The sequence below is a fragment of the Muscardinus avellanarius genome (genome assembly GCF_963383645.1).
Source record: "Muscardinus avellanarius genome assembly, chromosome: 7".
Lineage (NCBI taxonomy): Eukaryota > Metazoa > Chordata > Mammalia > Rodentia > Gliridae > Muscardinus > Muscardinus avellanarius.
Genome location: NC_137793.1, coordinates 106,965,832 through 106,982,337, shown reverse-complemented (window position 1 = coordinate 106,982,337; position 16,506 = coordinate 106,965,832). Strand labels below are relative to the sequence as shown.

General features: G+C 55.1%; 1 protein-coding gene across 1 annotated transcript in view; it reads left to right on the top strand.

The window, feature by feature from the left end:
- Positions 1–7,947, top strand: part of QSOX1 (quiescin sulfhydryl oxidase 1) — a gene marked incomplete at both ends in the record, with an annotated part of 33,412 nt that extends 25,465 nt beyond the window's left edge. The window contains 4 exons of the mRNA XM_080699005.1: positions 1,079–1,201; positions 2,012–2,159; positions 5,578–5,757; positions 7,196–7,947. Coding sequence (XP_080555131.1) covers positions 1,079–1,201; positions 2,012–2,159; positions 5,578–5,757; positions 7,196–7,947 — 1,203 coding nt within the window. The remainder of the gene's footprint in view (positions 1–1,078; positions 1,202–2,011; positions 2,160–5,577; positions 5,758–7,195) is intronic.
- Positions 7,948–16,506: the final 8,559 nt, after the last annotated feature.

Below are 16,506 nucleotides of genomic sequence, written 5' to 3'. Positions count from 1 at the left end.
TTCCCCTTAAGCTCCGCAGGCCAGGGACCGGTTCTCTCTCTCTCTCTCTGCTTTATAGATAGGAAGGGACAGCCCAGAGAGGTGAAGCGGCCCAGGGTGGGAGTCACAGCCACATCTCACCTACCCCCTCTCCTGCGTGCTCCGTGAGTGCTTGGCAGGACTGGCCGCTGGGGGGCGCGTGGTCACCAGGTTTCCTGCTCCCGCAGTCCAGAGCCCTTTAATTCATCCTTGCTTCTGACCCTCAGCTTTAGAAGGCTGGCGGAAGGTGCCCAGTCAAGATGACAGCGGAGGTCCTGAGAAATGCTGACTTTCCGCTGTAAATCTGAGCAGGAGCGAGCACAGGAAGCAGCCTTCCTTCCGGCCGCTTCTCACTGCGGGGCAGGTGTCCAGCCCTGGAGGCCCATGAGCATATGTAATGGCCCTCGCGGGGACGGGATGTGGTCGCAGGTTTTTCTGTTGTTACAGTCCCATCTCCAGGGTCCTGCTCCCTCCCCGCTTTCTTCTCGCACAGGTCTCTCAGGGCCTTTGTCCTGGGCACCTTCCTCTGGCTGTGGCCGAGCAGCTGTCTCCCCACCCCCACCGCGTGCTGGTGCCACACGTGCGCACGGCCTCCTCCCCCGAGCCCTTGTGGTTTTAAAGTGCTGATACTAATCAGATTTGAGTTGACTTGTTGTCAGAGTAGCTTTTCATGTTCCTCAGACTACTGGGAGTTGCCATCAAGATTTGGATCTTGGCTCTAAGCCCCGGGCTGGCCTGTCCCCCCGGCAGCCAGGGATTACAGATGAGAGGTCAGTCAGCTGCTCCGTAGGAAGACCACCCGGAGAGGACGCCCCGGCTGCTCAGCCTTGCTCAGGAGAGCAGCCCCCCACTGGCTCTTGCTCCCGCCCCTTCCTCTACCCTTACACAGCCCCCACCAAAGGCGCGGAGGAATCCGCTTCCGTTCCTTGGGCGGACTATTTTCCTGGCGATTTGGGGGCATTGTAGAAAACCCCACTTCTGCACGGCCCCCGACCCTCAGCACGACTGTGAAACCGGCAGGGTGGTTTCGCTCTCCCACCTCCGCTTGCATTCTCCGCAGTATTTCCCCGGCCAGCCCATGGTCCAGAACTTCCTGCACTCTGTGAACGACTGGCTGAAGAGGCAGCAGAGGAGGAAGATTCCCTATAACTCCTTTAAAGCTGTCTTGGACAGCAGGAAGGAGGTGAGTCTGGAGGAGAGTGAGGAGCTCCCCGTCCTTGGTGTGTGTTGGGGGGCTGGCTCTGACCTCTGACCACTCCAGTCTGCGTTCGGGATGGGCTCGCCATCTTGGTTGAGTCCTCCCATTCATAATTAGTAAACCGCATACTTGGGAGGACTGCCGGTCTGAGGCCAGCCTCAGCAACTTAATGAGACCCTGTTTCAAAAATAAAATTATAAACTGCCATTTATTGAGCTCTACATGCATGTCTCCCTTGGCCCTCATAAGTTAGTGGAAGGTAGATCTTATCCCTCTTCTGCACATGAAGAAACCCCTTAAGAGAGGTTAAGTAATGCATCTGAGACCTGGAGTGCCAGTTGGTGGTGGAGCTGGGAGAGCTCTTAACCACCCTGCCTGCGGCCTCTGGCACAGTGGTGCTCCTGCGGGCACAGGGGTGCTCCTCCAGGAGCATCTCCCTCAGCTCCTGCTCTTACTGTTCCTCTGCAGTTGGCCAAAGTGGGCTTCCCAGCCAGCAGAGGTGCAGACCTCCCTGACTTGCAGGCTGTCAAAGCCGAAGGGACCCCAGAGATCAGGCGCCTTGCTTATCTGGGGCGGGCCGAGGCTGGGATGAGGGTGCAACTGGATCAGTGCCTTGGGTTTTCAGACTCGCTGGGCCTTGGTGGGGCTGGGACTGGGGCTGGTGGGAGGGCAGTGCCAACGTGGAGAGGGCTGCATGTTGGACTGTGTGCTGACCTTTGGTCTCCTGGAAGCCCGTCTTCGCCTCCCTTCCCGTCCTGCCCCCCTCACGCATTCACACTTACCTGTGCCCCCCAGAGCGTGGTTCTTGCCAAGAAGGTGAACTGGGTCGGCTGCCAGGGGAGCGAGCCCCACTTGCGGGGCTTTCCTTGCTCCCTGTGGGTCCTCTTCCACTTCCTGACGGTGCAGGCGAGTCGGCAAAACGTGGACCGTTCGCAAGAGCCAGGTAAGCCCGGTGCCTCTCAGCTCCCTGTGGCCCACGGTGAGGGGACGGGTCGCGGACAGTGAGGCTCTAGCGGGCTCCTGCATCGGCCACCAGCTGCACACGACCAGCATGGGACTGCCGAGAATGTGAGGACTTCAAGAATTATCCCGAGTCCTCTGCGTCTGGGGTGATGCTCCCCAAACTCTGAGACAGGAGGCCGCTTGTCAGGGCTTGTAGCTTGCTTCATTTTCAGTCTTTGTGAAAAATTTCTGATTCTATTTTCTATACTCTTACAAAGAAAAAAAGTCTGTTATGTCTATGTCTGTCCCGTTTGCATAGCTGATGCCCTCTGAATTATTTGTTTTCCACCAAGAAGCAATTTCCCAGGGGAAGTTGGAGACACACTTCCTCTGCCGCCCTGTTCCCTCCTGGCCCCCACAGCTGTGCCCTGTGACCCCCGCCGTCACACCGGCTCTTAGCACTGAGCGGAGGGACCTCCAGTTCATACCATTTATCACGGAGCCTCGTTTATGTCAGGCCCTGGCTCAGCTTGAGGACACGAAGGTGATAGACGATCCCTGTTCTCAGAGGACGAGAGGGTGTGGCAGGGTGGACGAGGAGTGGCCTGCAGCGTCAGCCAGAGAGCTCAGATATGCTGTGTGGGTAAAACAGGGCAGCCCGGCGCTGCTGGGGAGGACAGGGCCTGGCAGGGGGCAGAGCGGAGCAAGGGCTGATGGGAGCTCACCTTGGAGAGAGGAGATCCCTGCAGAAGAGACAGCCTGCCAGGGCTGAGCAAGCTACGGGGCGGCCAGTCCGGGGGAGCCAGGGTCGATGGCCTTCACAGGGTAGGCCTCGCTCCAGCCGGGTGTGTAGAGCTTCTCCGCTGTGCCAGGCGCTGCCATCGTGCCAGGGGGTCAGCAGCCTGTGAGGCCAAGTCCCTGCCTCCAGGGGCCGGGAGTCCAGTGCCCCAGGCTGAGGTCCGCATGGAAAAATGGACGCAGTCAACGGGGCATCTGGAAAGAGAACCTTTCAGACTGTCTTAGGCAGGCAGCCATGGTGGAGGACACTGCTGGCTGGGGGCTCAGGCGGCAGGCCTGATTGTCTCCCAGTTCCGTGACTGAAGTCTGTGATGGAGGCGTGGCAGAGAGGGTGCCCACCGAGCCCTGCTGCCTTTGCTGGTAGATGGCGCCTTTTCCCGTGCTTCACACGGCCTTCTCTTTCCCTGTCCCCGTCCAGATTTCCTCCTCTTGTGAGGACGCCAGTTACACTGGACTAGGACCCACCCCGCGACCTCGTGGCACCTTAATTACCTCATCTAAGACGGTCTCCAGTTATAGCCGCGATCTGAGGTCCTGGGGTTTAGGACTTCAACATGGGAATTCTGAGGGGACCCAGTTTAGAAGACAGGCCAAGGGCCAGCGGGTGCAGAGAGTAAGTTTGATGTGTTTGTGGCATCAAGAGAGGGCCCAGGTGGCGGGGCCTGGGAGCGAGGCCAGCGAGCCAGCAAGGGAGGCAGGCAGGGAGGCCTGGGGCCTTGCAAAGGGAGGGACTCCATCCCAGGCTCCCTTCTGAGACGCCAGGAGAGAGTTCCACAGGGATGACTGGTGCGATTGGTTGGTGCATTAGAAAGGCTGCTGGGTGAGGCTGGGCTCCGGGACTGGGGAGGTAGCGCATCCGAGTGGGAAGCCTTAGCGACATCCGGATTGCAGGTGTGCGGAGGACGGGCTCCAGTGTCTGAGCAGCGGGAATGTTCCAGGAGGAAGGGCAGAATCAGCATGCCTGTCGTGCTTCTGAACAGGGATGTGCACAGTTAGGTCTGGAGGTCCAGGAGAGGTGCAGGGTGGAGAGATGAACTCTCTAGTCATGCAGAGAAAAGCTCAAGCCACAGGACCAGATGAGCTACCTGGAGGGAAGGCAGAGGACAGTCCCAAGGATGGAGCCCTGGGGCCCTGCAGATCCAGGCCCGCCTGGACCTGAGAAGGGGTGGCCCTTAGGACTTCAGGAGGACCCCCAAGAGCTGGGGGGGGGTGCACATCTGTCAGCCAAGTACTCAGGAGGCTGAGACAGGAGAATTGTAGGTTCAAGGACAGTCTCGGCAACTTAGCGAGGCCCTGTCTCAGAATGAAAATTAAAAAGGGCTGCAATATAGCTCTGAGGTAGAATGTTTCTGAGTTTAATTTCTAGGACCAAAAAGAAAAAAACAAAAAACAAAAATGAAACTCTAAGCTGGACATGGTAGTCTGTGCCTTTAATCCTAGTGACTCAGGAGGCTAAGGCAAGAGGATCACAGGTTCGAGGCCAGCCTTAGCAATTTAGCCAGACCCTATTTCAAAGAGAGTGTGGGGGAGAGGAATAGAAAAAAGAAAAGAAAAAGGGCTGGGGGTGTAGCTCAGTGGTAGACTGCCCTTGAATTCAGTCCTCCAGTACCAAAAGTAAATATATATTGTAAAAGGGCTGGAGATATAGCTCAGTGGTAATACCACAAACAAGAGAGAGGGCGGGGGGGGGGGAGAGGGAGGGAGGGAGGGAGGGAGGGCGGGTGGTCAAGCGAGCGGAGGGGGGGTGTGGCCAGCTGCATGGCACGGGAGGGGCTGAGATGAGGATGCCCCGGCAGGAGCTGTTTTCAGGGTGCTAGAGTAATCGCCTGGTCAGATGAGGCTGCCGAGAGGCTAGGGGGCAAGATGCTGGGGTTAATAAGCAGAGGGAGGGGGTAACTGGGTTAGAGAAGGGATTTTGTTCTTATAATTTTTTAGCCACTCTTCTGAGTGATTCCATATTAAGGACGGGATTGGCGATGCGGGAAAGTGTTTGTAGTAGGGGCCTGGCGAGCAGCTGCGGGGCGGGTGGGGAGGCGATGGAGCTGGGGAGGCCAAGGCCAGGCTGCTCAAGGCCAGGAATAGAGTGGGGGCCACAGGCCAGGGCGCTGAGGCCCTGGCTCCAGAGAGCCAGGCAGGAAGGAGAGGAAGTGTGGAAACAGTGGACAGCACCCCGATGTCTATGGGGTGTGGGAGAGAAGCAGGCAATATAAGAGGGTATGTTGGTGGCTTCCGAAGGAGCCTGCTTTCACTTGGAGCAGAAAGGCTATGGGGGGGGGGGTGACAGATTTTCCCCAGGGCCTGGGGGAGGGAGCGCGGCAGGGAGGACAGAGGGAGGAGAAGGCTAGCGGCCAGAGTTGGTGGGCTCCTGGGAGTGCTGGGGGCGAGGCCCCTTGGGAAGTGGTTGGAACAGAGGAGCCAGCAGCTCTGGGCCTGCCTCCCTCTCCAGCCCCTCCAGAGAGCCCTGGTGCCCTGCTGGAGAGAGGCAACTGGCGTCTCCTCTAACGTGACCCCTGGGAGGGAAGGAGGCCGAGAGTGGCCCTGGCATGGCGTCCCCTCTAGCGTGACCCCTGGGAAGGAAGGAGGCCTAGAGGGCCCTGGCATGGCGTCTCCTCTCCCCTCAGCCTCGGGCCAGGAGGTGCTGCAGGCCATCCGCAGCTATGTGCGCTTTTTCTTCGGCTGCCGGGACTGCGCCAACCACTTTGAACAGATGGCGGCCGCCTCCATGCGCGGGGTGCGGAGTCCCAACGAAGCGGTCCTCTGGCTCTGGTCCAGCCACAACAGGGTCAACGCCCGCCTCGCAGGTAGGGAAGGCCGTGAGGCCGGAGTCCCTGTGCCTTGGCAGGGCCCCGTGGGGTCTCGGGCGGGGCTGCCGCAGAGTTTATAGGAGCCGAATCCTGGGGAGGATTCCCGGCTCACACCGCCCAGTGCTTATCCTCAGCCCAGTTTCCTAGATGAGGAAACGGAGGTGGTGACGTAAGGCTTCTGGCCCGGGCTGCCTCTCCCTGCCCCCGGCCCCTTGCTCGGGCCTGGTGGGTCTCACCTGCCTCCCCAGTGCAGCTTTCTGGAGGTTCTTACCCAGGCTAACGGGAAGAGGAGAGTTAGGCTCTTCAGCAACCAGGGAAGGGGCGTGAGCTGGGGAGGAGGGAGATTCTGGGCTGTTTCCACAGCACCACCTCCCAGGGGCCCTCCATTTCCCTCCCAGCCAAGCATGAAACTGCAGGGACAGTGGTGAGAACCATCTGTGGACGGGGCGCTGTAGAGAGAGAAGAGCCCAGTGGTTGTGACCACCCTGGAGCCGGAGGGCCAGGGGCAGGGCAGGTTAAAAAGCTGAACAGAGCAGGTGGTGGTGCTCCTCTCCTGGGGCTCCTGGAGGACTCTGAAAAGAAGACAGGAGCCTGCCTTCTCCCCCTGCCCCACCTCTGCTGCCAGATGCCCCCCCCATGACCTCGTGACCTCGGCAGGCTCCTCCACTGCCAGAGGACCAGGGTGGAGGCCCCACTCCGAGGACCAGAAGCAAGGGGTCTCCGTGCTCTCTGGTGGGGTCCTTTCACATCCAGCTGGTCATCAGCAGGGACAGGCCCAGGGCTCCCCTGGCAGCCGCTCAGCTGACTGCTGGCTGGACCCTGGAGGGGTGCCTTTGCAGTTGCCCTGAGCAGTGAGCTCTGGTCTTAAAAACATCTTCCCTTTAGCCATTAAAAGTAATGACGCCGGGCGTGGTGGCACACGCTTATAATCCCAGCATTTGGGAGGCTGAGACAGGAGGATGAGGGTTTGCGAATAGCCTCAGCTACCTAGTGAGGCCCTCCGCAACTTAGTGAGACCCTGTTTCAAAATAAAGAATTAAAAAATAGGGCAGGGGATGTAACTCAGAGGTCAACTGCCCCTGGGTTCCATCCCCAGACCTGCAAAAAAAAAAAAAAAAAAAAAAAGTAATGAGTTTCCCTGTATAAAATTTGGAGAACTTCAGAAAAATAAGGGATAAAGACAAGCACCAGCGGAGCAGCCAGAGACCACGCAGCCGATTGTCTGGGCCCTTCCCTATCTGGTCTGGGATGCGAGCCTGCAGCGAAGCCCACTGAGGGGATGGTCGGCCTGGCCTCTGCTGGCTGGTGATGGAGCCGTGGGCAGGGTGGGGGCCAGCCACCTGGGCTTGCTCAGCCTCCTCGCGGGTCTGACCTCCTCGCGGGTCTGACCTCCGAGGCCCGCGTGTCCCAGCCCCGCCTGTGCCTCCCTCCCCAGGTGCCCCCAGCGAGGACCCCCAGTTCCCCAAGTTGCAGTGGCCACCTCGGGAGCTCTGTTCTGTCTGCCACAACGAACTCAGCGGGGAGCCGGTGTGGGACCTGGGCGCGACCCTCAATTTCCTCAAGGTCCACTTCTCTCGGAGAAACATCGTCCTGGACTTCCCTCCTGTTGGACCAGCCCCCCGGAGGGGTACCCAGGTTTTGGCAGCTCCCCCAAAGCTGGGGATGGGAGCACTAGAACTGATGATCAGAAATTCCACCCTGGGCGCCCTGCCGGCTGATGCCAGGGAATCCCCCGGAGCCTCCCCAGCGGGCCCCGCCGAGATTCCTGAGGCGAGTGCCCCTCAGCAGCTGAGCCCTGGCCTCACCATGGGCAGCACTGCGCCAGCGCAGGAGGCTCCGGAACACGGGGCCCAGGGGGACTCACCAGAGCTGTCCCCGGGGCAGCGACGTCTGAGCAAGCGAGATACGGGGGCCGTGTTGCTGGCTGAGACCTGGGCTGAGGAACCCAGGCGAGTGGGCCGCTCCTCCAAGCAGCTGGGCAGCCTTTCTGAGAGCTGGCCAGAGGCCCGCGCGCGGCCAGGCCAAGGCCCGTGGCTGCAGGTGCTGGGAGGCGGCTTCTCCCACCTGGACGTCAGCCTCTGCGTGGGGCTCTACTTCCTGTCCTTCATGGGCTTGCTGGCCATGTACGCCTACTTCCGGGCCAGGGTGAGGGCCCTGAAGGGTCATGCGGGTCACCCTGCAGCCTGACCCTCCAGCCTGCGAGGGGCGGGAGCCGCCACGGCTGGGCTCGGGAGGGTGGGAGTGGAGGGAGCCAGCCTCCAGGGAGAGCCCTCAGGAGCCAGGAGGGCACTCAGCACCCAATTCCTGTTCCTCAGCTTATTTGAATTCCTGCCCCGTTCTTGCTGAAGCCTCGGTCTCTCCTGCTTGGTCTTGGCCCTAACTTGGGGCAAGTGAGTCCAGAGCTTCCAAGGTTTCTCAGAGGAGAGCCCCCGGACAGGAAGAGGCCTTTGCACCTAAAGAGAAAGGACCACCTCTGACCCTGTCTGGCCTGCCCAACTTCCAGCTCCTCAGACCCCTCTGGAGTTTGGCTCTGGGTGGAGGGGGAGTCTAGAAGCTTTTGGAAACCACGAGGTTGCAAGAGTGTGGGTCGGGGTCGGGGTGGACTTGCCCGGCTGGGCCGTGACCGCTGGCTGGTGGGCCGGGGCTTGCTTGGTGGTGGGTGTGGGTCAGCGGTGCCTGGGCTCTGGGCTTAGCGGTGAGGAAGGACCTGATTTGGCTTCTCCCTTCTCTCAGTGGGTCTTTTGTCTCCAAGATCAATGCTGACCTCGGGTGCAGAGGGTGCTGGGTAGAGGACCGTGGGGAGGGACCTCTGGAGGTTCCTCGCAGGGGACAGGGGTGTGAAGGGCCCGAGGGGAGGACGACGCTGTACACACGCTTGGTTCCCACTCTGCCCACGCTTGGGAGGGTGTGGAATAAATGATTTTTGTTACAGCAAGCCTCTGTGTGTTCTTTAATTGCCCCATGGAGACCTAGTGTCCAGGTCTGCTCAGGATACACAGTATGGCTCTCACCTGCCACAGCAGAGAACACGCCTCCCCCGCCACCGGCAGCCCTGGGGTCTCCAGTTCCCTGGGCTCAGGCCTCCTAGCTCAGCTCTCGGGCCCCCACCCTGGGAGCTCCCGGCTCTGCTCCCCGGGAGGGAGGGCTTGTTTGTCTGAGCAGGCTGGCTGCTCAGCAGGGAGGAGTCCCTGGATTAGAGCGCCTGCCCCTAATCCAGCCTGCTGGGTTTTACAAGGATCAGAGCAGCTGATAATGAACCTCATTAAGGGGGAGCAGGCGCCTCAATCGGATTTGGGGTTTACTCTGACATCTCCAAGCAGCTCAGATGGCCCGCGCTGGCTGACAGGTGGACCGAGGACACGCCTTGCGTGGTTTGTCCTCTGGCCTCTTCAGCTCCTGGCGGGTTCTCCCCTGGTCTGCCCCAAGCTCCCCTGCCCTGGCTGAGGCTGGCAGCCTTCGGGTGATGGAGCAGAGTGGGGGCTGCAAGGCCAGTGCCCACCGCCCAGGGTCACCGAGCTGCCTGCTCCACACCGGCTTCCTCCCACAGTGTCAGTGCAGAGACCCCTGCCAGCAAGTCCTGGAGTCTCACCACATTTTCAGCAAGTCCGACTGTGTTCCAGAACCAAACCTGCTGATTGAGGACAGGGAAGCTCTGCTGGGAATGCCGTCCTGGGCCGTGCCAGCTCAGGGCGGGAGGCAGGGCCTTACTTGGGACCCTTAGTGGGTGTGGGTTTCCCTCTCAGCGGAGCCTCCTTGCCTGTCCCAGCCCCTCTGATTGATAACGGGGCGGGCCTCCTCAGCAGAGCCCGCCGCCTTTCACCGTGATTTCCCCAGGGCACCAGTCCACAGCTTCCCTAAGCCGCCTGCCCACCAGCTGGTCCCCGCCCCGCCAGGCTGCCAGGCTGGGAGCTGGGGCTTGCTGCGTCTGGGTCTTTCCTGGTTGTTTCTCTGTCCCTTGGAAGGCTCCTGTGGCAGGAGACCGTCCGAGGGGAGCCCTGCAACGCAAAGGCTGCTTTTTGGGGTGCCAACAAAACCCACCTCTGTCCAGCTGTCCCCGCTGAGGGATTTGAAAGGTGAGGCATTGTTAGCAAGGAAGAAATGGAGGAAGATCTGTTAAAAGAGAAAGCCCAGCAAAAATGGTGACTAGAGCCAGGCACAGCAGCTCGCGCCTATAATCCCAGTGTTTGGGGAGCTGAGGCAGGAGGAGCACGGGTTCGAGGCCAGCCTCCATAACGTAGGAAGACCTTGTTTCAAAACGAAAACTAAAAAGCTGGGGGCGTAGCTCAAGGGCAAAACAGCCCTGGGTTCAATACAAGAAAGGAAAAGAAGAAAAAGAGAGGAAGAAGGGAGGGAGAGAGAGGGAGAAAAGAAGAAGGAAAATAGGGAGGAGGAGGAGGAGGAGAGAGGAGAATAGGAAAAATTCAAAGCAAAGCGCTTATGTTTTACGGGTGTTTTCAGTGTTGCCCTGGGCTAGGAGCTGGGGCTAAGACAGGAGAGAGTTGCCCCTGCTGTTCAGAGCTTCCATTCTAGAAGACAGGAACAAGCCAGAGTGTGATGAGCACTCTCTGAAGGCTAGAGACCGGCAGGGAGAGCGGGGTCAGGAGCTCCTCCCAGGCAGGTGCGCAGCGCAGGTGCGCAGGAGCGCAGCCCCAGGGCCAGCTGCCCTGGCCTTCCTGGTGGTCCAAGCAGGGTGGCCCAGGTGCAGCCCCTCCAGGGGGACACAGGAAGCCCTTTAACCTGGGCTGCATAGGGGGCCTTGAAGAAAATGGACTGAAATCTGACGTCTGGGTTTGAGCCTAGCTTCAAATAATAGCCACGTGACTCTGGGCAAGTTGGTTTGACCCTTAAAGCCTCCCTGTGGGTGGGGATGAGCCACCTTACTCAGCAGAAAATTGCTCCGTGCTGGGCAAACAGCAAGCATTTAATGATTGCTCACACCAGGCCCTCCTCTTACCACTCACAGCCCCGGGGGCCCTCTGCTGGAGTGGGCTTCCACACAGGCCGCTCTGTGAGGTGTCCCTGGAGTTTACCATTTTGGGGAGTACTGGGGATTGAACTCCAGGGCATTCTACCTTTGAGCTACACCCCCAGCCCGATTTTATGTTTTTATTTTGAAACAAGGTCTCACGAAGTTGCTGAGAGCCTCACTAAATTACTGAGGCTGGCCCCAAACCTTTGGTCCTCCTGTCTCAGCCTCCCAAGTACTGGGATTATAGACATGTGCCAGTTTACGTGGCGAAATCCTTTTTCTAGAGCTCTTGCTCTATGCCCTGTGTAGAGCAAGGGTCTTGGGTCCATGGAGGTTGGGGTGTCTTTGGACCCTAGGAGTTGAAGGAGGGGTCACTCAGCAGATGGACATGGCCTTGGGTGAGCGGCGGGCAGCTGAGCGTGCCGTCCTGAGCTCTCTGGGCCTGGCCTAAGGTTCCACGGGAAGGTTCCTGGGCCTGGCCTGAGGTTCCACACAGGCCGCCTGGCTGTGCGGCGTGAATGGTAAGGGACAGCGTGGGCAGAGTGCCCAGAGCCTCCAGCCGGGCACCACCGCATTCTCCCCCACGGTGTCCTCCAAGCACCTGCCTCGGCCTCCAGCCTCCTCCTCCTGCCCACTGCTCAGCCCTCCTCAGAGGGAGGGCAGGAGGCTGGCAGGATTCCCACTCCCAGCTTTTTTGTTTTTATTTTTGTGGTACTGGGGATTAAACCCAGGGGCATTTTACCTCTGAGCTATACCTCTAGTCTTATTTATTTATTTTTAATATTATGCAATTTCTTTTTAAATTTTTTATTGGTGCATTGTAGTCATACATCCTAATGGGGTACAAGATGGCGGAGGCACACATGCACACATCACTCATGTAGCCCTTCCCCAGTTCCCACCCCCTTCCCTCCTCCTCCCTCCTTCTCACGTTTGGCTAGTGATTGACATAGATATGTTGTGAATGTGCATCATGTGCATTAGGGAATTTCCCTCTCCCCCTCACATCCCCTCAGGTCACCTTATTTGCTCATCTATGGTTTCTCCTTCCTTGTCTAGTTCCTCCTGTGACCCATTTCTCCCTGGCTTCCCCATATTAGGGACAGCATCTGACCTCTTACTTTTTGTGAGTGACTAATCTCACTTGCATAATGTCCTCCAGTTCCCTGTAAATGACGCGGATTTGTTGTTCTTTATGGCTGAGTAAAATTCCATTGTGTACCTATCCCACAGTTTTGTAATCCATTCATCTGTTGATGGACATCTTGGCTGGTTCCATGGTTTGGTCATTGTGAATTCTGCAGCTACGAACACAGATACACGTGCATTAGTTTGGTAGTTTGGTTTCCTTTCCTTTGGGTAGATACCCAGAAGTGGTGTTGTTGGATCATATGGTAGGATCGGTCCCATTCTTCTGAAGATCCTCCATACTGTTTTCCAAAGGGGTTGCACTAATTTGCAATCCCACCAACAACGTACTAGAGTTCTCACTTCGCCAGCATTTGTTGTTGTGTTTTGAATGACTGCCATTCTAGTTGGAGTTAGGTGAAATCTCAAGGTAGTTTTGAGTTGCATCTCTCTGATTGCTAATAATGTTGAGCATTTTTTTCATGCATTTATTGGCCATTTGCATTTCTTCTTTTGTTAAGTGTCTGTTTAGTTCACTTGACCGTTTTTTTTTTGGGGGGGGCGGGTCTGGGGATGGAACCCAGGGGCATTTGACCTCTGAGCGACACCCCCTGCTCTATTTTTTATTCTTTATTTTGAAACCGGGTCTCACTGAGTTGCAGAGGGCCTCACTAAGTAGCTGAGGCTGGCCGCGAACCGCGATCCTCCAGGTCTCAGCCTCCCAAATGCTGGGATTACAAGCGTGCGCCACCACGCCCTGCTTCACGTGCCCATTTTTTTTTTTTAATTGGGTCATTTGTTTTCTTAGTGCTGAGTTTCTTGAATTCTCTGTTTGTTGTATTTTTTAAATTTTTGTGTGCATTGTAGTCATACATCTTAATGGAGTGCAAGATGGTGGAGGTACGTGCACACATCACCCCATTAGCCCTTATCCAACCCCCGCCCCATTCCCTCCTCTCTCCTCCTCATGTTTGGCTTAGTGTATATTCTAGATTTAAGTCCTCTATTAGAGGAAGAGTTGGCGGAATTTCTCTTTGATTCTTTTGGCTCTCTGTTGAGGTTTTTTGACAGTTTCCTTTGCTGTACAGAATCCTATGTATTGATCCGCCTTTTAGTTTCTTGTGCCTTTGGGGTCTTGTTGAGAAAGTTTTTAACCTGTGCCTATGTGTTACAGTGTTGGACCTATGCCCTCTTCAAGGTCTCTGGTCTAATTTCCAAGTCTTTGATCCATCTTGAATTGACTCTCGTCTGTTTTATTTTTTGTTTGTAAACAGGATCGCACTAATTTCAGAGGCCTTGCTAAGTAGCTGAGGCTGGCCTTTCACCTGTGATCCTCCTGTCTCCGCCTCCCGCCTCCCAAGTACTGGGATTACAAGTGTGTGCCAGCATATCCAGCCCCCCAGCTTTACTGACTAAACCAAACCCAAGAAAGCAGTCTGTCCTCTCACCCCTCGTGCCTGCTTTTGTGCCCCAGGGAGTGCAGTGTCCTGGCCTCTCTGGGCGTCCCACATTACTGGCCCACGCCCTCTCTGCTGCCCAGGGGGTCGTTCACACTCGTGTCCCTCCGCCCTCCTGACTGGTCCTCCCTGTGGTCTCCTTAGTACAGAGGTCCAGGCCTTGGGATTCCGGCTCCTAGAGTCTCAGTGACGTTGACCACGGAGGCGGAGTCCTGGAGGCCTTGGCCTCTCTGCAGAGAGTGGGCGTGCCCAGGCCCCGGCGGAGGGCCACAGGACTGCACGGGGTTGGTGGCCCCATCTCGGGCCACCTCACTGGCCCCTTCTCTCAGTCCCACTGATGCCAGGGGGGTTGGCAGGCCCGGGCCACAGAAGTTAGAAGAGCACCGAGGAACCATAGCGTGGTGCTGGGCTCCCACGCGCAGAAGCGGGAGGCGTGGTTACGGCTCCCTCCAAAATACCATAGCTGGTTGTCTGCTAGTCTCTTAGACATAGTGTCTTGCCCAGGATGCGGATGCAAAGGCCTGCACAGGCTCCAGGGGAGCCTCCATCATCTGAAAGGGGCGTGGCCAAAGCGGGCCTGGTGGCACAGGCTTGTCGGCCCAGCACTTGAGTGGCTGAGACAGGATGATCAGAAGTTCAAGGTCAGCCTCAAACTTAGTGAGGCCCTCTGCAACTTACTGAGACCTGTTTCAAAATAAAAGATGAAACAGGGCTAGGGGTCTAGCTCAGAAGTAGAATGCTCCCGGGTTTAATCCCTGATACCAAAAAAAGGGGGTTTGACATGACAGTGTTCTGGAACACCATGTGAGTGGGGAGACAATGTTGAGGCCATTTTAAAATAAAATCTGCCCCGAATCCTCTCATATACTGTTAGTGGTACCAATAGAGCCTTTGGGAAGTATGTTTAGTAATTCATAATGCAATAAAACTGGTAAAATATTTTAAAAGCCTTAAGAAAATATATATAACCTTTGATCTAGAAATTCTATTTCTGGGATTTATCCTGAAGGAAGTAATTGGGGATATTTAATGAGATTTGCCACATGATAAATATCTATAGTATCAAAATTAACTTAAGGTCCGAAATGGGAAACCAGTCAAGTTCTGATACATCATTACTATGGAATATAATACACTAGAAAGGATGGAATATATATTTTTAACCTAATTTTTGAGGGTACTGAAGATTGAACCCTGGAGTGTTCTACCTCCAAGCTATACCACAAGCCCTTCTTATTTTTTATTTCTTTTTGGAGTACTGGGGATTGAACCAGGGACATTCTACCTCCAACCTTCACCTCCAGCTCATTTTATTTTTTTATTTTGAAACAGAATCTCACTAAGTTGCAGAGGGCCTCACTAAGCAGCGGAGGCTGGCCACTTGGTAGACTAAGACAGGAGGCCCTCCACAACTTAGTAAAACCCTGTTTCTACCTGCAATCCTCCTGTTTCGGCCTCCTAAGTGCTGAGATTACAAGTATGTGCCAACACGCCTGGCTATTTTTTATTTTGAAACATGGTCTTGTTAAATTGCTGAGGCTGGTCTCTACGCTGTTACCCTTTTGTCTTAGTCTCCCAGTGCTGGGATTAAAGGTGTGAACCACCATGCCCAGTTCTAAAATTATCTTTACATTACATTTATTAAGTAAAATAATCAAGTTGTAAAGGCAGTTCTGTGTGTATGATCTTATTTTAACAAGAAAACATATATATATATATATATGTGTGTGTGTGTATATATGTATTATTTAGTATATATTTATTTAGTATATTATTTAATGTATATATGTGTACATATACATATATATTAAATACATGAGTAAAGCCCCAAGATATATACATCAAAATGGTAATAGCATGAGATTATCAGTTTTTCTTTTTATGTATCTGTATTCTCATTTCTTAACTATTTATTATTTATACAATTAAATACTTTTAATGGAGTCAGGCAAGATGGCACACACCTGTAATCCCAGTACTTGGGACACTGAGACAGGAAAATCACAGGTTCTAGGCCAGCCTCAGCGATTTATTTATATTTATTGATTTATTTATCTTTACGGTACTGGGGATTGAATCCAGGGGCATTCTACCTCTGAGCTATACCCCTAGCCCTATTTTGTTATTTATTTATTTACTTTTTGCAGAACTGACGATTGAACCCAGGGGCATTCTACCTCCAGTCCTGTTTTGTTTTTTGGTGGTACTAGGGGTGGAACCCAGAGGCTTTTCTACCTCCGGGCTATACTCCCAGACCTATTTTATATTTCATTTGGAAACAGGGTCCCACTAAGTTGCTGAGAGCCTCACTAAGTAGCTGAGGCTGGCTTCGAACCTGTGCGATCCTCCTGTCTCAGCCTCCCAAGCATAGCTATTACAAGCGTACGCCACCACGCCCGGCTTATTTTTTATTTTGAAACAGGGTTTTACTAAATTGTGGAGGGCCTCCTATCCCAGCCTACCAAGTCCTGGGGTTACAGGCATGCACCACCATACCCAGCTTATTTTCTTTATTTTGAAACAGGGTCTCACGAAGCTGTGGAGGGCCTCACTATAAATTGGTAAGGCTGGCCTTAAACCTGTTATCCTCTTGTCTCAGCCTCCCAAGTACTAGGATTACAGGTGTGCACCACTACACCCAGCTTAGCCTCAGCAATTTAGCAAAACCCTCAGTGAGGTAGAATGGCCCAGGGTTCAATCCCCAGTACTCCCCAAAATACTTTTAATGGGCCAAGAACATGAATTGTCAATTTATAAAAGAAGAACTACTGCTGGGTATGATGATTCATGCCTGTAAGCTCAGTACTTGGGAGGCTGAGACAGGAGGATCGTACATTCAAGGCCAGCCTCAGCAACTGAGTGAAACCCTGTTTCAAAATAAAAGATAAAAGCCGGGCGTGGTGGCGCACGCTTGTAATCCCAGCATTTGGGAGGCTGAGACCGGAGGATCATGGTTCGCAGACAGCCTCAGCTACTTAGTGAGGCCTTCTGCAACTCAGACCCTGTTTTAAAATAAAGAATAAAAAATTGGGCAGGGGGTATAGCTCAGAGATCGAATGCCTCTGGGTTCTGTCCCCAGACCTGTTAAAAATAAATAAATAAAATAAAAATAAAAGCCAGGCATGGTGACGCACGCTTGTAATCCCAGCATTCGGGAGGCTGAGACCTGAGGATCGCGGTTTGCGGACAGCC